Source organism: Ascaphus truei, chromosome 10 (assembly GCF_040206685.1).
Source record: "Ascaphus truei isolate aAscTru1 chromosome 10, aAscTru1.hap1, whole genome shotgun sequence".
Lineage (NCBI taxonomy): Eukaryota > Metazoa > Chordata > Amphibia > Anura > Ascaphidae > Ascaphus > Ascaphus truei.
In genome coordinates this window covers 30,232,481-30,256,369 of record NC_134492.1, presented here as the reverse complement: position 1 = coordinate 30,256,369, position 23,889 = coordinate 30,232,481, and the positions used below count along the sequence as shown (strand labels likewise).

General features: G+C 44.1%; 1 protein-coding gene across 1 annotated transcript in view; it reads left to right on the top strand.

Annotated features, from left to right (window-relative positions):
- The first annotated feature begins 6,347 nt into the window (after positions 1-6,347).
- BCAR3 (BCAR3 adaptor protein, NSP family member) overlaps positions 6,348-23,889 on the top strand; it is a 90,626-nt gene continuing 73,084 nt past the window's right edge. The window contains exons 1-2 of the mRNA XM_075616432.1: positions 6,348-6,819; positions 16,733-17,064. Coding sequence (XP_075472547.1) covers positions 16,742-17,064 — 323 coding nt within the window. The 5' untranslated portion in view covers positions 6,348-6,819; positions 16,733-16,741. The remainder of the gene's footprint in view (positions 6,820-16,732; positions 17,065-23,889) is intronic.

The window sequence follows — 23,889 nt, the reverse complement described above, 5'->3', positions numbered from 1 at the left end:
CCCCCTTCCCACCACCTCCCCCCCCTTTCCACCGCCCCACCTTCCCACCACCTCCCCCCCCTTCCCACCTTCCCACCCCCTTCCCACCACCTCCCCCCCCTTCCCACCTCCCCCCCTTCCCACCTCCCCCCCTTCCCACCCCCCCCCCCCTTCCCACCACCTCCCCCCCTTCCCACCACCTCCCCCCCCTTCCCACCACCTCCCCCCCCTTCCCACCACCTCCCCCCCTTCCCACTACCTCCCCCCTTCCCACCACCTCCCCCTTCCCACCACCTCCCCCTCTTCCCCCCTTCCCACCACCTCCCCCCTCTTCCCACCACCTCCCCCCTTCCCCTCCTCCATCTCCCCCCTTCCCCTCCTCCATCTCCCCCGTTCCCCTCCTCCACCTCCCCCGTTCCCCTCCTCCACCTCCCCCCTCCTCCACCTCCCCCCTTCCCCTCCTCCACCTCCCCCCTTCCCTTCCTCCACCTCCCCCCTTCCCCTCCTCCCCCTTCCCCTCCTCCACCTCCCCCTTCCCCTCCTTACCTCCCCCCTTACCCTCCTCCCCTCCTCCACCTCCCCCCTTTCCCCATCTCCCCTCTCCCCTCCCCCTCTCCCCTCTTCCCCCCCTCCACCCCTCTTTCCCCCCTTCCCCCCTCTTTCCCCCCTTTCCCTCCTCCCCCACCTTTACCCCCTTTTCCCCTCCCCCACCTTTACCCCCTTTCCCCCTTCACCCCTCCCCCCCCTTCACCCTTTCCCCCACCTCCCCCCTTCACCCTTTCCCCCACCTCCCCCCCTCCCCCCTTCTCCTCCCCCCTTCCCCTCCTCCCCCACCTCCCTCCTTCTCCTCCCCCCTTCCCCTCCTCCCCCACCTCCCTCTTCCCCCTTCCTCTCCTCCACCTCCCCCTTCCCTTCCTCCCTTCACACCCCCTTCACCTCCTGTCACCACCCCCCCCTTCACCTCCTGTCACCCCCCCCTCCCTTCACCTCCTGTCACCCCCCCCCCACCTCCCGTCACCCCCCCCCCTCCCTTCACCTCCCGGCAACCCCCTCCACCTCCCGTCACCCCCCCTTCACCTCCCCTCACCCCTCCTTTACCTCCCCTCAACCCCCCTTCACCTCCCCTCCGCCCCCCGTTCACCTCCCCTCCGCCCCCCCTTCACCTCCCCTCCGCCCCCCCTTCACCTCCCCTCCGCCCCCCCTTCACCTCCCCTCCGCCCCCCCTTCACCTCCCCTCACCATCTCCCACCACCCCCCCCCTCACCACCCATCCTCACCTCCCCTCCGACCTCCCCTCCGCCCCCCTTCACCTCCCCTCACCACCCCCCACCACCCCTCCGACCTCACCTCCCCTCCTTCAACGCCTTTCGTCCGCCCTCCCGCCTCTGCCTTTCGCCCACCCGCACTTCTGCCTTTCACCCGCCCACCGCTCACATCCCCGCGCCACACACGCCGCACGCACTAAACAGACCTGCCACACTCGACACACACCCGCCGCCTCTCACCCACCCCACACACTCGACACACACCTGCCGCCTCCTGCCCCTACGCAACAATATCACTGACCAGCTGTCACCTGCACTCGCCACACACCCGCCGCCTCACACCCTAGCAGGACCCCGACCCACAGCCAGCACTCACTACCCACGCGCCACCCGTACTGAACACCCACCCGCCGCCTCACACACTCTCACACCCTAGCAGGACACACGCCTCACATTTTCACATCACTTATGTCACCAAAATATACATTGTACTGTGGTGTGTTTACAATAAACCATTTTTAAACAACATCGTATTACATTTTCTTCCATCTTTCTTTTCAACATTATTATCCAACCTTTACAACAAATACTCACCTATTGTTCCACGATTTATAAATAATACTACCTATTACGCATTTACATCCCGGGCAACGCCGGGTCTCTCAGCTAGTATAATATACAGTGTACAAATGCACCACAATGTTACCATTTTCTTACTAGGTATGGCTGGCCATGTTTTCAGCTTTTTACAATGTAAATGCACCCGCAATGTAAAATGTGAGGAGATACAGGAGTAATGAATAGATCAGAGAAGTAGACATGAAGGTAAACAATGAGAGAAGGGAATTCATGTCCTGGAGGCTTTCCAGTGAATATTCAAGTTTTCCTAAGTTGTAGATTTCGAATTTAACTCTTTCACTGTATGGTGAGCCTCTAATGCAGGGGTGGCCAACTCCGTTCCTGAAGGGCCACCAACACGTCACGTTTTCAGGATATCCCTGCTTCAGCACAGGTGACTGAGCCACTGATTGAGCCACCTGTGCTGAAGCAGGGATATCCTGACAACCTTACCCGTCGGTGGCCCTTGAGGACTGGAGTTGGCCACTCCTGCTTTAATGCTTCTGCCATACTTTATTATTGCATTATATCATTATGTGCAGTTTGACATATTTAAAGGAGTGATACACAGAACTATGCATTGCTACAAACAATAATAATAATAATAGCATGTTCTTGTATAGCGCTGCTAGTTTTACGTAGCGCTTAACAGAGACAGTTTTGGAGGCAACGGTCCCTGCCCCGTGGAGCTTACAATCTATGGTTTTGGTGCCTGAGGCCCAGGGAGATAAAGTGACTTGCCCAAGGTGACAAGGAGCCGACACCGGGAATTGAACCAGGCTCCAAACTCAGTGCCAGTCAGTGTCTTTACTCACTGAGCCGCTCCTTCTCCATTCAACTGCTTTAGTTAGGTTTAAAATCTGCCTGTGTGTGATCAAGAACATACTGTAAGCCCCTCTCCAATAATTTGAGAAGCACAGCAACACATAATGAGCAACGCATTATATTCCACTGGCAAGATGAAGGAGATGCATTGGTAATGGTGCATGACCCCACTTTCAAGTTCCAGGTACATAGATTGAGTGGCATTTTAGCGGCTCCATTGAAGTGACTTGTACTAAAATGAGTGATCCTACCTTCCAATGAGTCCAAAAAAAAAAAGACTGCACAGGCCTGGGACCAGCGTTCAGATCAGAATTACCCTCTCACATCCCAATCTATTTTGTGCAAGCTCCGAAATCTGCAGCTCTGGTGAGCCATGTGTTCCACCCCAGGCATCTACAGTATGTCCAGAGACAATCTAACTGGGGACTCACTAGGAAAGCAAAACGGAATGGCCATGTTAGTGAGGGCATTGAACACCATGTTAGTGAGGGCATTGAACACCATGTTAGTGAGGGCATTGAACACCATGTTAGTGAGGGCATTGAACACCATGTTAGTAGAGGGCATTGAACCCCATGTTAATGAGGGCATTGAACACCATGCTACTGAGGGCATTGAACACCATGCTACTGAGGGCATTGAACACCATGTTAGTGAGGGCATTGAAAACCATGCTAGTGAGGGCATTGACCACCATGCTAGTGAGGGCATTGAACACCATGTTAGTGAGGGCATTGAACACCATGTTAGTAGAGGGCATTGAACCCCATGTTAATGAGGGCATTGAACACCATGCTACTGAGGGCATTGAACACCATGCTACTGAGGGCATTGAACACCATGTTAGTGAGGGCATTGAACACCATGCTAGTGAGGGCATTGACCACCATGCTAGTGAGGGCATTGAACACCATGTTAGTGAGGGCATTGAACACCATGCTAGTGAGGGCATTGAACACCATGCTACTGAGGGCATTGAACACCATGCTACTGAGGGCATTGAACACCATGCTACTGAGGGCATTGAACACCATGCTACTGAGGGCATTGAACACCATGCTACTGAGGGCATTGAACACCATGTTAGTGAGGGCATTGACCACCATGCTAGTGAGGGCATTGAACACCATGTTACTGAGGGCATTGAACACCAGGTTAGTGAGCGCATTGAACACCATGTTAGTGAGGGCATTGAACACCATGTTAGTGAGGGCATTGAACACCATGTTAGTGAGCGCATTGAACACCATGTTAGTGAGGGCATTGAACACCATGTTAGTGAGCGCATTGAACACCATGCTAGTGAGCGCATTGAACACCATGTTAGTGAGGGCATTGAACACCATGTTAGTGAGCGCATTGAACACCATATTAGTGAGGGCATTGAACACCATGTTAGTGAGCGCATTGAACACCATGTTAGTGAGGGCATTGAACACCATGCTAGTGAGCGCATTGAACACCATGTTAGTGAGGGCATTGAACACCATGTTAGTGAGGGCATTGAACACCATGCTAATGAGGGCATTGAACACCATGCTAGTGAGGGCATGCATCTTACCCCACAACAAACAAAAATATTCTGCCATTTTGTCAAGTTTTTCTGAAACAAGACGCATACTGCCATGGTACCTATTCTGTGCTACTGAAATCCATGAGACCATTTTATCCCACCCCTGAAACCTTGTTTTTTTGGGGGAGTTGTTATATCAGGAATAGGGAAAGGTTCAATGTTAAAACATGTTGCAATTGCACTTTCAACACACACACACACACACACACTCTTCAGACATTGTCTAGCTACTGCTGGATGAAGGCCAGTGATCTAAGTACTGTGGTTGCAAGACTCTCTTCTCCATGTTGCACCAACACATTTTCTGATTTCATCCTCCCATCTTACGTTTGGTTATTGTCGGTCTTTCAATATCCCGGTATAACGCTGGTTAAACCCTTTACTCTGTGCTAGGGAACCTTCCACTGTGCTTCCAAAGTGGTCAAAGTGAGATTGCACTCGGGGGTATAGAGTACCACTACTTTTTCATTTACAACCCGACGGTTTCACGTTTATTGACAGACATAGTTCCGCTATTTACAGGCACATGGATTTATTATAGAAACCTCTCTTTCTTGTCTGCTTTCTAAATATGGTTAGAATAGCTTTTCCCTAAAGTTAAATAAATGTAGAATTTTCTGCAAGCACAGGATCACTACTTTTCATGACATTTTGGTGTATATGTATATATCCCCCTGTGTGATGCGATCCACACACTCGCACTGCCCCCTGGCAGGTGCCTCTCCTATGTGCTATGGACATGTGACTGTTAATGGACAATATAGCAGCCAATCATAACGGCTGTGGAAGAGGTGGGACTAAGAGGGAGAGGAGCCTTTAAAAAGGGCGGCGGCCATGTCGAGGACAGATCTGCACGGACCTGAGGGCTATCAGGTTTGGTCGAGGATTGTGCACGTGGCAGCAGGAGCCGATTCTCTCTCACCTTACCGCCCTTTCATAGTGAAAAATCACAATCAGATTCTCCACCTCATAATCATAAGGTTCTCCCCTCCCTCATCATCAGATCTCCCCCAGCCCCCCTCATCATTAGATCTTCCCCAGTTCCCCTCATCATCAGATCTCCCCCAGTCCCCCTCATCATCATCAGATCTCCCCCAGTCCCCCTCATCATCAGATCTCCCCCAGTTCCCCTCATCATCCTCACATCTCCCCTAGATCTCTCCCTCACATCTCCCCAGATCCCTCCCTTACATCTCCCCCTCACATCTCTCCCCCAGATCTCCCCCTCACCTGTCCTTGTGGCGTCTCCCAGCATGCTCCGGCATCGCATGTTCCCCCATAAAATCTTTTCAATATGGCTGTGCGGCGTCCCATGGTGCCGCATTGCCATAACAATGTGACGCCGCGTAATGTCATGACATCATGTAGCGTCCCATTGCCATAGCAATGGGGAGTCACATGATGCGGTTACGTCACTTGACGTTCCCGTTGGCATGGCAACGCTGCACCATTTCATGCCGCATGCCATATTGATAAGATATGCAGGGAAAAGATGCCGGGAGACGGTGATAGACGCCGCCCGGACAGGTGAGAAAATGAAGCACCGGTTCGGCAAACTTGTGAAATTTTAGTAACAGGTTCGCACGAACCAATGTGAACCGGCAGAATCCCACCACTGCCTGCGTAGCGTTATTGGGAATCGTATTTTATTTTATGTTATATGTGGTGATCCTCTGCTGAGGATCACAAGTTGGCCAAGTTATTAAGGGTACAGTTAACCCGTTGTACTATCCACACATACTGTGTATTTTCTCCTGCCGTCTGACCGTCGGCCACGAGTTTCCCATTAAGTTATCTCAGCAATAGTTGTCTTGAGAGCTTAAACACACACACACACACACACACACACACACACACACACACACACACACACACACACACACACACACACACACACACACACACACACACACACACACACACACACACACACACACACACACACACACACACACACACACTATTCCAGCACCAACCCTAATGATTTCATAACCACTATAGAGCCTTTTATAGATATTCAAGTAAGGTTTGTATGTGTCTGGGTCAAGCAGAGCAGATTGCTGCAAGTCACCCCCACATTGTGCTGTACAATGCCCAGGCTGCATCTCTGTTCTGTAACCATTGAAAAGCAGGAAAGTTGATCTTTTTAGAGGGGCAGTGAGAGGTCATCACATGTAAATGAGCTGCTGCTGGAGGCAGGGTACAGTCACCAGCCTCAGCACACGGAAAAGTCAGAGCGGGGGGTGTGGTTGGCAAGTGGTAAAAATCAGCAGTCAGAGCTGCAAAGGGCTGTGTGTTCTTCTGTGAGCAGCGCTGTGTCCCTCTGTGTGCACTGCTGTGTCCCTCTGTGTGCACTGCTGTGTCCCTCTGTGTGCAGTGTAGCGCTGGAGTTGGGCGCTGCAGCTGGTGCAGAGTTTGGGATATGAGTACATCCTGCTGAGGAGGGGGGACTGTCCTTATTGTTGGATACCCGAGAGACGAAGCAATCAGTGTGGATCTGGAGCTGTCTCATGCTGGCTGGATAAAGCACTGGTCTGAAAATAACAACTTACTGCCCAGGTAAGAGAGAACCTTCACTCTGCTGGAGCACCTGTACTCTGCTGCAGCACCTTCACTCTGCTGCAGCACCTTCTGTACATGTTTCATTCCATGTAACAGGTTTCCTAGCTGAATCTGGCTGCGGTTTAACCCCTGCAATGCTGGAGGGGATAAATTGCTCATACTTGTATATCTGCTTTAATTGCAGAATGCCATAATCTACGTATAGTCTGCTCATTTTTACTACTACAGTACTGCTTACTGCAAATGATTATTTTTCCTCTGTGCTCTTGATATGTAATTAGATTGTGTAGCCACCAGGTGCCTCAAATTAAACCGTAGGGTTCCCAGGTTATGATGGGATTTCAGGGTGGTGTTGATGTAACATTCAAGGTTTCAAATCCTACACATAGGACTTTGAAATGACATTTACTACCGCTCATTATGACAGCACTGTACCTGTGAATGTAAAATGTAGCTAGGTCATCAGTTTGTTTGGTTCTAACCAGTTCTCTAGAACTACTGATTTGCTGATGGAGTGTCTCAGAAAGTGGGTCATAGGAATTCCAAGGTTAAATTCCTTGTTAAAATGGACAAGAAGCAAAAGGTGACACTGTGTGTTCATTTGCATGTCATTTCCCAGAATCCCTTGCTGCAGTGGAAGCATTGTTTGCTAAGAGATAATGGGGAGAGACCGGAGGTTGCAGACCTTTGACATGTAAATGTGCTTACAAGTGGTATTTTTATTTGCTGTACTAGGTAAAGAAAGAAAGAGACTGAAGACTCCCTGCGCTACCGTATCGATCTTTTCACTTATGAAAAGTTCATGTTAGACACACAGCAAAACCATATTGTGTTTTATTACTATTGTTATTACTTTTGCCTGCATCATAATATTACTATTGTTATTATAATTTATTTGTAAATCACCCAAATATTCCGCAGCACAGTGCAATGAGGTGATATAAATTACATAAACAGACACAAAAGGTAATGAGATATGTATGTGTGTATGTATGTGTAAAGAGAGAGAGAGAACGAGAACACGTTACCATCCAGCAGAACAGCAAAGAGAGACAGCACTCAGAGGTAAGTCAGCAAAATAATGTATTGAAACAGACACAAAAATCCGACGTTTCGATCCCCAGAGGGGTCTTCTTCAAGTCTCCATGTCTTACATCGCAAGCTTTAAGTGCCAAGCCTGACTTGGTGGGGGGGCGGGGAACGCTAAAAAGACTGACAGATTCCAAATGTTGGTAAATTCCTTCCAAACCTCATAGAAACACTCTCAAAATTGCAACCTGACTGGCGTGAGCTACAGTAGAACAGGAGCAAAATCCCGTGGTACACTGATGCTCACAGATTTAGGTTCACATTTACAGCAAACAAAGGGTATTTTTGCATCTCTTGAGACATATCCTCTTTGGTGTTGCAGTTCTGATTCCCAGCATACTGTATAGCAGTGCAGGCTCCCCCTGGAAAATTTCCCAGCATACTGTATAGCAGTGCAGGCTCCCCCTGGAAAATTTCTCGAATGTAGATTTCATTGTGCCTGAGCAGGACCCTGATAAGATGAATCCAAATGTTCACCAGGCTTGATATGCTTCTGCACATTTCTAGTTTTAATCTAGTCCTAATCTCTTAATTTAAAAAATAAAGCACCCTAGGACGTGTAGTTCCACTTCTCCCATTAAACCCTTGCAAAGCAATACGTTGCTGGCCCCCCTGGCAGCTTAGGGGTTAAAGTATGTGTGTAATTGGATGGAGGTTCGCAGGGACCTTGGATGAATCTGCATGTAGTCTAAAACTCTGGATTCCCTTCAGACATGGTGGCACTGTGTGCTCATCTGCATGTCATGTCCCAGAATCCCGGGCTGCAGTGGAAGCACTGTATGCTAAGAGATAATGGGGAAAGGCAGGGTTGCAGACCTGCCTGAGACGTGCATGTGCTCACACGTGATATTTTGATATGCTTTAGAGATAACTAAGGTTTCCGGTAGTCTCCCTTGGTAACATTTGTTAGAGTTGCGATGAAAGGATACAGCTCTTATCCTTGTAATATTTTATTTTACCATTTTAACACTTGCCTCATTGGTTGTGTTTTAAATGACTAACTACGAAAAAAACATAATCAACTACAGATATCACAACATATACTCACCTATTAACTATATACGGAACGATTTAGAATATCATCTCTCATAGCAAATAATGCAGCAACACTTCAAACCTTGCTGTGAGCATGAACCAGAGATAGATGTCCCATCTCCCCAAAAAGGAAATATTACTGGATAGTTTCACAATGAAATATGTGATCCGGATGCATATATGATAGTGAAGACACTTTTTATATCATATATATATATATATATATCAATATTTAAGTTGGTATTCTCTCCTGTTGAACTCTTAACCCCTTTGTTCCAGGCGACATCTGCGAAGCATTGAAGTGACTCCAACAGAGAAAGTGTTAATTTCTAGATTGTAAGATCCCTTGCACATGGCTCTCACACCCATTCTATTTGCAATCGCTGGTGTCGAAATAGCCTTCTAATGTAATGCTATCATTTCCTAAAGGATTGCTCTAATGAGTGTGTTGGCACTGTAAAATGAGTATGTAAATCAGTATACAGAGAGAGCACTGTTACCCCGCCTGTGTTGTAAGGATCCACAGTGAGTTGCTGGCCCCTCCAACAGCAAAGGGTTTAAGTATGCGCTCAAATGCCCTTTTGTGTTAGAAATGTATTTGAAGTTATCCCTTTGCTGTGCATTGCTCAGACCATCTGGCTTATTGTTGGTTTGCTGCTCTGATAGGGGTTTTTGAAATGTTTCCCAGTTGGAGGAGGCGAACATTCCTATCACCCTTGCAAACTTTGCAGAGATTGGAGAAGTAGGCTGCATGGAGTGCTTGGAAACATTGTTTTGCAGCGAATGAATAGATAGCTGTGTTTTGCATTGGTTCATGTGGGTTGAAAATCGCGCCTCATCTCGGCCTCCCTGGCAGAAATGATTTTTACCTCTCTAGACTTTCAGAATATACTCCACTCTCCTGACATATTGCAGTAACATCAGAAGTGGGTAGGCATATTCGATGATGTCCCAATTTTGTTTTCTGAAGGTTTTCTTGAGAGTGTGCCAAATTCTGCTAACTTTAGCAAAAAAAAGTAAAGGGCAAAATGTAATCGGCACAGTATGTATGGGGATTGGGGCACACATTTAAATTGTATAGACCAGACTACTAGAGAGAGTGCTGCTATCAGAGCCCATAAGGTACAGTACAAAAATAACAAAATGATAGGCACACCAAAAATATGCAAACATTTCTTATTGGCCCAATGTTTCGGCTTTTTAAGCAAATACTTTTCCACAACTGTTTATGTATAGTAGCCTACTATAAGTGGCCCGAAAAGGTGTACAAACCAATATTACGGGCCCCATGCAGCTGGTAGGCTTCTGAGTCTCTAACCAAGAACCTCCACATCACCGGACAATGCTACAGACCTGATAACATACTGTATTTAAATGAGAGAATCCAAGCCGATTCTCAGCGTTGCATGAGAATTGACGAATGGATGCTAGGACTCTGTGAGATATGTTAGCCTGAGAGCACAGAGGAAGCTGTGTGTACAGTAGCTGCAGTAAGAAGTGAAATCCCTGGACCGTCAAGGGGATGGAGAGAGGGCGGTATTGGGACTAAAGGAAAGAGAAAAGTGGAGCAGGCAGGAGGGTCTGGGGATCTGCACTATATAAAAAGGCCAAATGGTTGAAATGTTTAAGTGTACTTAAAGCAGCTGTTCAAGCATTATCCTACATTGTGTTTTTTACTATGAGAAAATACTTGTAGCATTTTTTATGTTTTAAAGACATTTTTTAATGTTTCTAATGTAGGAATCATTTCCAAAGTGACAGCCCCTTCCCCTTCTGATAGGCTCTGGCTCTTGAGCCCCGCCCTTTGTTTCTATAGCAACCGTTTACAAAGTCACATCCCCTTCCTCTTCTGAAACAGGCTCTGGCACACCCCTTTTGAGCAGTGCCCTCTCTCTAGCAGTGCACCAATTGTATCTAGTAACTGCCCAGTCAATCATATTCCAGGACTACATTGCCCAGAATGCTGTGCAAGAACTGAATTAAGTAACCCGGAGCAAGCGATCGATTACAGGAGAAGGGATCGATCCGCAGCGTAGCTAATCACTTGTCAGTGTGCAGATTGTATTGATGCACATATTGAATGGGAAAAATGATTATTATTTTTGTTTTTTTAAACGGCAGCTTGAACTGCAGCTTTAACGTTCCAGGTCGTTCAGACAATACTGACTATACTATGGCCTATGAATGACTTTTGAGGATCACATCTTCCCTCTGAAAAAAAGATCACCAATGTCTAATGACAATCATTTGCATTTTTTAAATCCCTATATTTCCCTGTGTAAGCTTCCAATGTACTTTGCAGAGAGATTTTAGTAGCTATATCAGCCTCGGGGGAAATCTTCTCGTTGGTAATATAAATGTTATGGTGCAAAATACACACCTTTTTTTGCAGCATTTCCTTTTCATTCTTTCTGCAGTCATTTTCCCTTTTTGTTTTGTTTTTTTTTAGCCGTCCAGATGTATCTTGCTGTAAATCTGAGGGCTTTTCCCACCGTTAAAATGGCGGCCATTTTATTTTTCTGCAAATAATGTAGTTTGGGCCTGTAATTATTATTCTATTCGAATGCCCTGTAATTACATGCTTATTTTAGTCTATTTCTAATGAGATTATTTGTGGGATTGCTGTGCTTTAGTGTTTCCCTTAAAACATTTGTTTGGAGGGACTGCTACCTTAACAGTTGTTGCTGTGAGCTGAGATCACATTCTCTTCCTCACATGCAGCATATGACACATGTTCACATAGGCTGCTATGCACACCAGTAACAACAAGAAGAGAGATGCTTGACATTGGTCCCAAAGGCAGGGCTGCTTTGTGCATGAACTGATATCCAGCACCTTTTATTTATGGGTTTGCCAAGAAACTCCACATAGGGAGTATGATATTAGGAATGGTGCTTTAAATATGAATTGCAAGGCATCTATGCTTTCTCTGTCATATGTCCTTATTGAAAGTGGAATTAGTTAAATATGTTTTGTTTGCTCTGAGCTTTCAACTGTTTCCATAAGAAAATATCATTGATCAAAAGTATTTGTGTAATAGTCAACAACTGCTGAGCATCCAGTAGTTGTAACTCTTTATTATTTGGCACTGAGGTAAATTCCCAAGTATATATATATTTTTGTAATTCATTAAATCGCATCGGTTTTTCCAACAGTTCTATCCATTTTCTAGCATTTCAATTCTTGCCCAAGGACCTTCATCAAGGCAACAATATTATTATAACTGTAACCTTGATAAGGGCCCAGGCTCGAGGACAGAAACAGTATCTTTTTGTGCTCATAAATGAAGGCAATTGAAGAACAATGCAGGTTTTTATATGTGGTATGCCAGTTACATTGAATCTATAACATTTAACACATTTCACAAATCGTGTGGGGAGCTGGGGTTGGGTATTGAACAGTCTTGTGTTCCCAAGTACACGTGCTAGGCGGAGAGCTGGGCTTTTCATCTAACTTCACAAACAATAATCAGTAATACTGTAACCAGCATCTGTTCTTCCTGCCTGAGAAGATGAGAGGCTTTGAAAGGCCTTGCTTTTAGGTGTAACTAAACAAACACAATCAAGAGAGCAAGTCTTCCAGATACAGCAATCCGATAACTGATTATAAAGGAAGGAAGGAGAATAGTGCCAGTCTCTGGAAATCAAGTTGATGTAGATATTTCTATTAAGATAAAGCAAGTAGGCTTTGAAAGCTTTTCTATATGTTGCAGCTCATTTGGCACGTACACTAAACTTTGCAGATACCTCCTGAAAGGCTGACACTCGGCCTCATATTTATTTTTATAGGTTATTTTATTTCTGGATTCTTCCTTTTCCCATTGTTTTACATTTCAGCACTTGTTGCTGCTTGATAAAACAATTTATAAAGACTATGTCAAATAAATGTATTTATAAATATCTTTATCGGAATGAGAAAAAAACCCATACAGGTGCTATTTCTTTTTACAGAGAAGTAGGCTAGCAGCAAAACTGGAGCGTAGAGTGTTAGAAATAATTGACATTCTATCACCTTCTACACACCCTTATGAAATGCCATTATTTAAAAACTATGATGGTCATTCATTAAACTGCAATAGGGCCGACCGGGACACTATTGCAGGAAACCCGTTGAATGGCTTCAATAGGAGTTTCCATTTAACAGTGCCACGATTGGCACTATCATAGTTAACTTAATAATCCCCTTTAATGTAGAAGAAGTTGGCTACAATAGCTTTCAGTCCAAATCACGTTGAAGTGTCAGGAATGCACTGCTGCTTTGCAATGTACTGCAGGCAACTCCATCATGGACCTACATTTATTTACATTTTGTGCCAGTAGAACAGATGTCAAAAAACTGTGATGTACTAATGTGAGTCCCCAACTGTATGCGATATTACAAACATGCTTTAAAATTCCAAGAATTTAAGTTGGGGTGAACGTGTTTGTATGTGAAAGTACATTTTTCAAGGCTAAATGTAAAATGCCATTAGTGACAGCTGCACACTTTCAACTAAATTTTTGGTAGCCCGCAGCTGTGTTGAACAGCAGTTCATGTTCAAAGGGATGGGGAATTCACTCCCTCTGAAAATGAACATACGGTTGTTTAATTCATACTCAATAAATGTTGCCGTCGGTATATAAACAGGATCAAATGATTTATCTGCATGGATGGCTTACTACATCTGTAAAAAAATACTAGTTATAAAGACACAAGGAAATAAATACCCTTTTTAATATGATCTCATGAATATTCGGGTAATAACCTATTTTAATCAATAAGAAATATTTGCGATATTAGAATGTGAATATTTCTATACAAGGAAATAATTATAGTTGCATGAAATGTTGCTACAGACTGCTCGCATGTAAGGCCTCGGACATGGTAAGAAAGATTGAGCTGAGCTGCGCTGAGCCACCGCGCTGAGCCAGCGCACTTACCTCCTGCATCTGCTATGTTTGTTGCTTTAGCAGGCGCTTCCGCAGGCGTGCTGAGGCATGCGGAATTGCAGGAGACAGCTTGATTTTAGTTTTCGCGCTGAGGGAAGCTAATGGCCGGTCATGTGACCGGCAAAAGCCAATGGCACTCAGTGACGTGGCGCGCTAGCCCCGAGTCCCGCACCGCTTCTCAAGCGCGCTCGCTGACGCTCATGCCAGGACACAAAAAAGCTTCTGCTTGAGCAGGAGAGCATGAGCGTCAGCACGGCTCAGCGCGGTATTTTTTTTACCATGTCCGAGGCCTAAGACTTGATGATTGGACTCCCAACCTCGAGAATGCCTTTTGCCTCATTTTGAAAGGTGGCTACTGTATGTATCCAACTCTAAAGCTATAGAGGGGTAATTTCTATGTACTCTGAAGCAGCAGTTCGGGAAGTTTTCATCTGAAAAGCCCCATTGAAGTCTGTGAGGATTTATATCTGAAAACATCCTGAATGACAACTTTAATCCATGTATGATTCACTCTTAAATCTCTGAGTTGTAATCTTTTTGTTTTGGGGAGAAAGAAATGTTAAATATTATATGCACCTCCTGAGTACCTTTTAATTTGTGGGTAATGAAAACCTGTCGCCTTTAGAAAAGGGGAGGTGGTGAGACCTATTCTATTTGTATAAATGCCAGATGTATTACTCCAACTAGCCACTCGCCAGCTCAGCCAGTCATATTTGTACAATAGATGAGCTTGCATGAAAAGTTTCCCAACTTAGTTATTCACTAAAGCGTGAGCTATCTAACCATATGATTTAAGTCATTGCACTGCCTGGTTAGTATCATAGTCCTGTGATTATGTGATCAATTAGCTTACTACCAATTGGTAGCTGGGAAAGCTTGACCCCAACTGGGAGTAATAACTTCATCAATTCAAGCTAGTGTCAGATGACCATGTGCTAGGTTGTCAGAGCCTCTAGCTATTCCATGCGTGAGGATTTCCATTGAAGTATACCTAGAACTACTGACCCCTGGATGTCCTAGGGCGGTCATGAGCCATAGATATTTGGTATCTACAGTACATAATTGTGTACACACATTGATGCTATAGCAGGCACCAAATTGCATATGTAACATTTCACATACTTAAAATTAACTTCAGGCACATGATAAGAGGGTTTGATGGCTTGTATTCACAAAGTAGCTCTTGAAAAACTGTGTGTTCATTGATCTCTTGGGGTCAATCTGTCCCTTTCAAGATGTTAGTTAAGATTAAACCAGACACTAAAGGGCTGTTGCCTCTGACATCATTCCCTGCTTTTACAAGTGTATTGCAGCCGGAAGAGATAACAGCATGGCAACAGCCCGCACCAGATGAACATATGTAAAGGTACATGCTGTCTTCATGAAGTTTCACCAGGCACCGGCAGACTCCAAGCACCTCGTCACTTATCAAATCCTGATACTAAATATTTACCCAATACAGCCAGGAGAGCGTGATGTTCCCCTGGTCAGTGAAGCTGATAATTATGAACAATGTGTGTTGAAAATCGTCTGTTAAGCCTCAGCTGTTTTTTTTTTTTTTTTTTTTACCCCTTTTGGGTGTCGGCATATTTATCTCTGGATTTTACTATTAACACACCTAGCTTTATATCCATGCAAAATAATGCTATTCTTTTCATGTACTTAAGGGAAACTTTTCACAAATCAGTTTAGCACATGCATTTTCATATTGAAAATAGACATGTATCGCCTAACAAAATCTGCAGTTATTGCACTAAAGCAAAACAGGACGAACGTGTTCTTAAGAGTCAAGAAAAAACTGGTAGATATACAAATTAAACTGATTCCAATCGTAATGGCAGATCTGATAGGTAGTATTTCAATTTTACATTTTTCACTGTCAAATAATTTAGCAGTACATTGACCGTGGCCCCCTGCAGACGCACTTACCAGAACACCCTCCTACTGTCTCTGTACGTTCCTCCTACTTACCACTTAGATAGTAAGCTCTTCGGGGCAGGGACTCCTTTTCATAATGTTCCTTTTATGTCTGAAGTGCTTATTCCTATTGTGTGTTGTATTATTATGTCACGTGTATTACTGCAGTGAAGCGCTATGTACCTGGATGGCGCTATATAAAGATACATACATACATACAGTGTTCGACAAACCTATACATCTGCACGCCCCGGGCGAGTGGATTTAACATCGTGGCGAGCTCCTATTGGCCCAAGCAGCACACGTGTGGTACTAGGTGGCGAATAGATTTTTTTGTTCGGCGAGTAGATTTTTTGGTGATTTGTCGACCACTGCATGCATACATACATACATACATACATACATGTAGTGGTTAAACATATTTGATTTCTTAAGCACAGCTAACACTGGGTAAACCGTCTTCAGTATGAAAGTGGCCTGGAATACATTGTTTTGAAATGCATTGCAAGGCCATTTGACGCTGAGCCAGAATCTGCGCTGTGTAATTATGTTAGTGCCAGGTTGAGAAAGCATCCTGGCAAAAGTAATGAAAAAGTAATTCCAGTCGAATTGACCACAGGGTTTTAAAGATCACAGGCATCTCCAATAATAAGCAAATGATTTGTCAACACTGGTAACAAAATCCAATCCAAAGAGCATAACATTTTCCTGTATAAGGAGTTGGTTGGGGCTCCAATGGAGAGTAGCCAGAGTCACAGAAAAGAACCGAGGTTCTGGGAATAGTAGGCTCTTGAATTCGGATTAGAATGAAGCCATCGTTTGTAAGGATAAATGTGATTTTTCACCTGGCACAGCGTTTTCAGGAAACCCTTGAAAATGAAGTACTTTGTGTATTTTCATCACAACAATTATCAAAATGTCTCTGTTCTTCTCCTCTTTAGGACTGAGGAATGATGGCGGCTGGGAAGTTTGCCAGTTTCCATAGAAATGTGCAAACGAACCATCAGTTCCCACTGGCGTCTTCAATGGATCTTCTGAGCAGCAAATCCCCCCTGGTCGAGCGGCGCTCAGACTTGTTTCAGGATGTATGTATCCATGGCACTCTTCCACGGAAGAAGAAGCAGAGGATCCCCATCAGATCCTGCGACATGTTCAGCCATATGGGGACATTGCCACACCCCAAGTCCCACCGGCTACCTACACCTTTAATGCAAGATGTCATAGATGAATACCCATTTCAGGAAAGGAGAACAGGAGGCATACTCGGTTCCAGGTAAACATGGCAATTAATAGCAGCTTACAAGAAATCAATTGAAGCAGCAATTTCATTTTTTTTATTTTTACCCACGTTTATTCCATGAGTCCAGTCCAAACAGTGTTACCCTGTATCCCCTCCTCTTCACCCTCACCCCCCCCCCCCAAATTGCTGAGGAGTCTAACGCTTTGCTTTTGTTAAAATAGTAAAACATTACTATGACCGCGGGATTATCCATTATAACGTCACAATGTCATTTCCCCATGTGTGTCGCGGCTCGCTATTGGCCAAGTGAGCGAGGCTGACTCCAGTAGCCATTTTGTTCTGACTTGTACGGGGGGGTTTTAAAAGAGACATTTTGTTTGTAGAGGGGAAGTGCTGGAGGTACACTGAAAGGGTTACCTGTCTTTAGGGAATATCCATTTCAAGAAACCGGAACACGGCTTCAGGCAACGGGCACTTCCAGCACGGCAAGGGTTAATTAATTTTTTATTTTTTATTTTTTTGCGCCATACAGTCTTATACTAACTATCCCATCGGAATTATTCACGTGTGCACACTGCAAAGAAATATATGTCGGCAGGAACAATGGTGACCTTTACACCTACACACAAAACTGAATATCAGAAATGTGGCTCGTAAATATAAATGGAAGAAAAAGGTGCACTTCCTTGACGTTGGAGATTTAAATTGCCACGGGTGCACGCCCGACGCCAAAGGAGCACCCAGTACATCCAGCAACTACTCCTGGAGGAGAAAAGAGGTCTTGTTTCAAAAATGGAAAAGTATTTATTTGGACAAAATCAACGTTTCGATCCATAACTTGGATCTTTATCAACATCATGATGAAGATCCAAGTTCTGGATCGAAATGTTGATTTTTTTGTCTAAATAAATACGTTCCCATTTTTGAAACAAGACCTCTGGAGTGCGAGCGGCTCTTTGCTCGGTGTAGATAGAAACACCTTGCCGGAACACACTTTGTATAGTTGTATTTATTTATTTTTAGCGCAGAACCAATATGCCACAAATCAGCATTGGATTATTTTATATAATCCGACTGCAGCGCCTTTATTTCAGTCAATTTAGAGCCGTGAAAAGCTTTATAGTTGGCAAACAAAAGCAGGAACTTTATGAAATGGCTTTTCAAAATACTCATTAACCCCACCCAAACTTCCCAGTTGCTGTAGGTGAAGATATTGTTACTGGCTCAAATGACACTTCTTCGAGAAAAGGCTTAATTATAAGATGTTAATTCCCCCATTCACTCCTTGAGTAAGTGACATTACTACAGATAGTAATCTTAAATAAATCCTAACTTTAGTGGAAAATTATACTCTAATTCTGTACTCTTTTCTTACGGAACAGTCGGTGTTTAATTGAATCAGTAAAAAAACCGGTCATTAGCAATGATAAACCCATTAAGGTAAACGTCTGTCTGTACACTGTCCGCCTGCCCTCAGATAAGTGTTTTGGTATGTGCTATTAATGTCTCTAATTCACTGTCCTTTGTTTCAAATAAAAACATTTTTTTCCCCTTTTTAAGGCCTTGATAATACTAAGGACTGCTCGGCGGCAGCGCTATTCTGTGACGTCACCCAGCGCTGCCGCGGAGCAGCATCTTGATTATACCGGGCAGAGGAGGCGTGGCGGAGGAGTGGCTGTGAGCGGTTCGCCCTCATTGGCTGAACCGCTCACGTGACAAAGGTGAAAAAGGTGCCAGAACGCCACGGGCCTTATTTTATGTACTCTGGTTTTGGCCAAAAAAAAAATCATCTAAACATCAGTGGAGATATAGTCCGAAAACGGCACCAACGACTGCTTCAGCTTAGCTAGAATTACCCCCTATGTGATCATATATCGAAACGGCAATAAATAATTCAGCTTTAATTAATAAATGCGGTACAAGATGCATTTATCTCTGCATAGTTAGTATTCCAGCCCCATTCCCAAGACTTTCACTCAATGGAGTTTCTTGTTGATGCCTAAAAAAAAAATGGCGCTGGAATTCGGATCTTCGTATCCTTACAACAATGGCTTCGATTTACTGTGAGATTTGCAGTCTCATTAAATCTCATTAACAGTCTCGTTAAATCAGAAGGTTTATTATTCAACTGACAAATTAAACCACAAGTCTCTCTTAAAAGTGACGGTTGATTTCCAACAGGAGCATTCTGCGGTCTGCCGCAGTAATGAGATGGAAATTGCATCTCTCGTTAGCTGGAACTTTGTAGTTAACAGAAGTGTTATCGGAAAACGGCGAAATACTTTCCAGTTCATTTCACGCGCAAAACCGTGTTACGAAGCAGCGAGTTGTAGTGTGGATTTTACCTGTTAGGTCTAGTTTTTAGAAATGAGGTTTAGATATATTACACAGCCTACTCACTTATAATATGTGATCAGAAGCTGAATATACCAGATGTTATCAGACAGCAATACTAGAGTGAAGTTTTCTGCACTTGTACACTCTTACCTCATAATAAGATAGGTAATATTTTATTTGCCAATAAAAACTATTCGACACTTTAATGTTGCACAGGGATCATGTGGCATAAAGTAAAACGGAAAAAAAAATCGCCATTTGCAACCATCCTTGCACTCGTGAGACCCAAAAGGTCGAAATAGCTGTCTGTGAGTAGGTTTCTGGCTAAGCACTTCTTTAACCCAAACTGTGCTTAAAAGCTGTGTAATGTGGCAGGCATAAGTTTATAAGGCTCCTTGTTAAAGCTGCAGACCACGCAATCTCCTATTTGTAGCATTAAAAAATAAAAAACTCTGAATGACATTTATGTATTATAAGGTAACAGGCATTTTTTTGTTTCTATAGCAACCATTTTCAAAGTCACATCCCCTTCCTCTTCTGAAACAGGCTCTGGCACACCCCTTTTGATCCATGCCCTCTCTCTAGCAGTGCACCAATTGTATCTAGTGACTGTCTGGTCACATGATCTTCCCCACAGAACTTTGCATCTTTGGTCCTTTTCTGCTGCACTGACAGCCATTTAGTGAACCCCCGAGCCGAATCTTTGCCTATCGATCACAGGAGAACAGATCGATCGGCAACTTAGCTGAGGACTTATCATTGTGTGGATTGTATTGATGCACATTTTAAAGGAGGGGAAATTAAATTAAAAAAAAGCCTGGCATCTTGGACTGCTGCTTTAACATGGACAAGAAGTAAAGAGTGACACACTAAGCTCATTTTCATGTCTTTTCCCAGAATCCCTGGCTGCAGGGGGGAACTAAGAGATAATGGGAAAGGTAGGATTGCAGAATGTGCTCACAAGTGGTATTTTGATTTGCTGTACACTGTATGGTGGAGAGTTTTTTTGTCACTTTTTTTTTTTTACCTACCATAAACAAAATGTAATGTCTGGCTATACCCATCTTTATGCAAAAATATATCATTGTTCCCCTACATTGGTGTGTTCATCGCTGACAGCAAGCAATATATTGAGTGGTTATGTGGAGCATTAAGATATGTTATTTAATGTACTGTGTATGTGATAGTGGGATGTATCAATCTTACTACTGTATGGGTTTTCACTGCTTTTGATTCAGTTTAGCTGCACATCTGAGCTGGAATAAATCAATTTTAATGGTAAACGTTATCATCCACTGAAAAGCTCTTAACATGAAATACTGTTAATGACTAAAAACCGTAAGTGCCTCGTTGGAAATCTTAAACAGCTGATACATGTCCCTATTTTTAGCAAGCAAATCTCTTCACTAAACGGGTTCTCATTGCTGGAGTTTTTTTTTCATTTTGATTTATTTTGGCACTTTGAATAACTTTAAGGGAATCCAAAATGTACATTACATCAGCACCATGGAAGCTGCAAACAAACAATGGTGCACATGAAATAATCATCTGGTTTCATTGTGTTTCAGAGTCTGACATCAGTGCAGTTGTATAAACAAAGACATTTGAGATTGGAAATGGTTTAGCTAACCTCTCACAGCCAATAACTCTCCCCAGAAAACATTTTCTCTGCTACAAAACGGACTCGTCCATTGACTGTGGCTAATGTTGCATTAAACATATTTGACCAGGATATATACATTATGATGTACAGTTAATTTTCATAACCATTCAGCAATAGCATTTTGATATGGCTGCACTAAAGGGGAACTTTTGTTTCGATTATTCACAAATCAAATACAACACAGCCTTTTTTGATGTCTGATATACACTGTGTAAGATGCCTCAAACATTAAGGATTCTGAGTACGGGCTTGGTTAAGTAATGTCTAGCCTTAAACAGTACAAGCAGGTCACTGCGTGCACGCGCGCGTCGGGGCGCTTGTGGCGCGTGCACCAGTTTCAGCCGTGATCTGAGGTCTAGGGGTCGCGATGGGACGCGCGTCTTGAGAAGAACAGGGGGAGGCGTGGCAGGGGCGTGGCCATGACGTCACACGGCTGGTTCGCACTCATTGGCTGAACCACCGCCGTGATGCGGCCATTGCTCGGCCGCCGCGCCAAAAGACATCCTTGTCTTTTGTAAAGGTGGTCACGCCATCGTGCTTTGTGTGCGCACGCGGGGCACACAAAGTACGGCCCCCTATGGGGCAAGCCCCAGTCGGCGTGTGTGCGCGCGCGCATAAAAAGCACGATGGCGTGACCACCTTTCCAAAAGACAAGGAATTTGTCTTTTGGTGCGGCGGCCGAGCAATGGCCACATCACGGCGGTGGTTCAGCCAATGAGGGCAGCAGTGGCCAGCAGGGACAAAACCTAAGAGAGTGACTGAGGTGAACAAGAGGACACATGGCAGCCATCTTGGAGAAAAGGAGGAGTTATAACTAGCTGCTGTTGTAGATAAACATATCTGTATGTAGCTCCTGAGGCAAATCACTAAATACTCATATGTTAAATATGTTTGTCTCATACTTACCTGTGTCTAGCAAGTGTGCTTGGATGAAAGTGGTGAAGTGTTTCAGCATAGCTAAGAATATAAGAATGGCGACGAGCAGTGGATAACATACCCAGAATTAAGGACAGATAACTGTTTTAAGACGAGGTAAAAATAAATAAATACTGTCAAACCAAAAAGAGCAGCTAACGGAGTAAAACTGAAGAGTAAAAGTGCAATTAAGTCTGCAAAATGAGCAAAGCCGTACAGTGGGAAAACACGGACAGTGTGGCTGCAGAATTCAAATGTTCAAAACTACTTGAAAGTGCTCCTATAAGTAGGGTGACCCCACATCCTGGTTTTTAGCAGTTAGTCCCGGGTCACAACTTTTTTGGCAACTGTCCCGGTTTTTATCGGTGATCGGCGCTTGCTGGCCACTTGTGCGCGTGCGCAATTGTGCACCGTCGACACTCGCCGTGCATGCGCGACATTTGTCCCGGTAAAATTATGGTATCTATAGCTGTTAAAAAAATAAATAAAGCAACTTGAGCACTAAAACACTAAGTTTACAACTACACTATAACTAGCAGACACACAAAACACACACTGTTGCAGAGTTCAGAAGGGGCACAGTAGCAGGACAAGTGAAACGGAAAGTAACAATCTTAATGAGAGAAAAACCTGCAGTGTCAATCCCAAGTGCAAGGAGCATAGAAATAAGAAATAAAATAATACAACTATCAAATATTTAGCAAAATGAGATGATGTCTGCTGTATTTGATAGCACAGGTGCTGCTATGCAGCAGAATAATGGGGGAAATGGCTGGGACAATTTGAACAGTTTGTAGTGGCCATGGGAGTGAGTGAAGATAAAAGGAAGAACGGTCTCTTACTCCACTGTGCTGGGGCCAAAGTATATGATGTTTATGACCATATACCTGCAGATAAAACCACAACATACAGTATGAGCAGTACAAAACAGCTCTGACATGGTATTTTGCATCAAGAATCAATGTCACTCATGCCGGGTGTGTGTTCAGAACAGAGACACAGCGACCATCTGAATCCACAGATTAATTTGTAAACAGGCTACGATCATTAGCAAGAACATGTAAAAAAAATTTTGGTTGATGAAATAAAATATGAAGTTATAATATCAGGAACATTTTCCTAAGATGTAGTTCTTCCTACACTCCTGAAAACAGCATGAAGCCTTGAACTCACACGCAGACACACCTATGTGCAACACATAGAAAAGGGACAACAAACACAGCAAGTCTGCAACAGACTGCAAGATCAAGCACGCCCAGGCAGATGTCCACAAGCCAATCTGCTGCACATCTGTGCTACATACTGTATGTGGAGATGCAGGATATTGTCCAGCATTAGGTAAAATCTGCAAATTTTGTGGAAAGAGAAATCATTTTGCGGCAGTATGTCGTTCGAGTACGGTTCAACAAAACCAACCTTGAATTTCTTTCAAGAAAGTCAAACTCCACAGCACAATAAAGTAGGAACCAAGGCACTGTCAGAAATGTGGAAGTGGAATGAAGTTCACCTGGGAATTACTTATTCACAATACATCATATTCATGGATTTACCAGTCCTAAGGCAACTGTGACACTTTATCATACCAAGGTGGATTTCCTGGTTGATTCAGGTGCATTGGTTAATATAGTAGACTATGCTGAACTTGAACACACGTCACAATGATGCCTACTGATATTAGGATCTATAGCAAAGAGTCAAAAGGTCTCCTTCATGTACAAGAGACCCACAAGGACAAGACTACCAAGGCCAATTTCTCTGTCACACAAACGTCAAGTTGTAATCTCCTAGGCTATGAAACCGCAAATCAGCTGGGAATCATCCAGGTCCCTGCTAACATGAAGGCAGCAATGGATGCTAAGATTCAAGTTTCCACTGAAAATCCCATTATTCCTTGAAAACTACAAAGTGATATTCCAAGGCATTGGAAAGCTCAAAAGTAAACA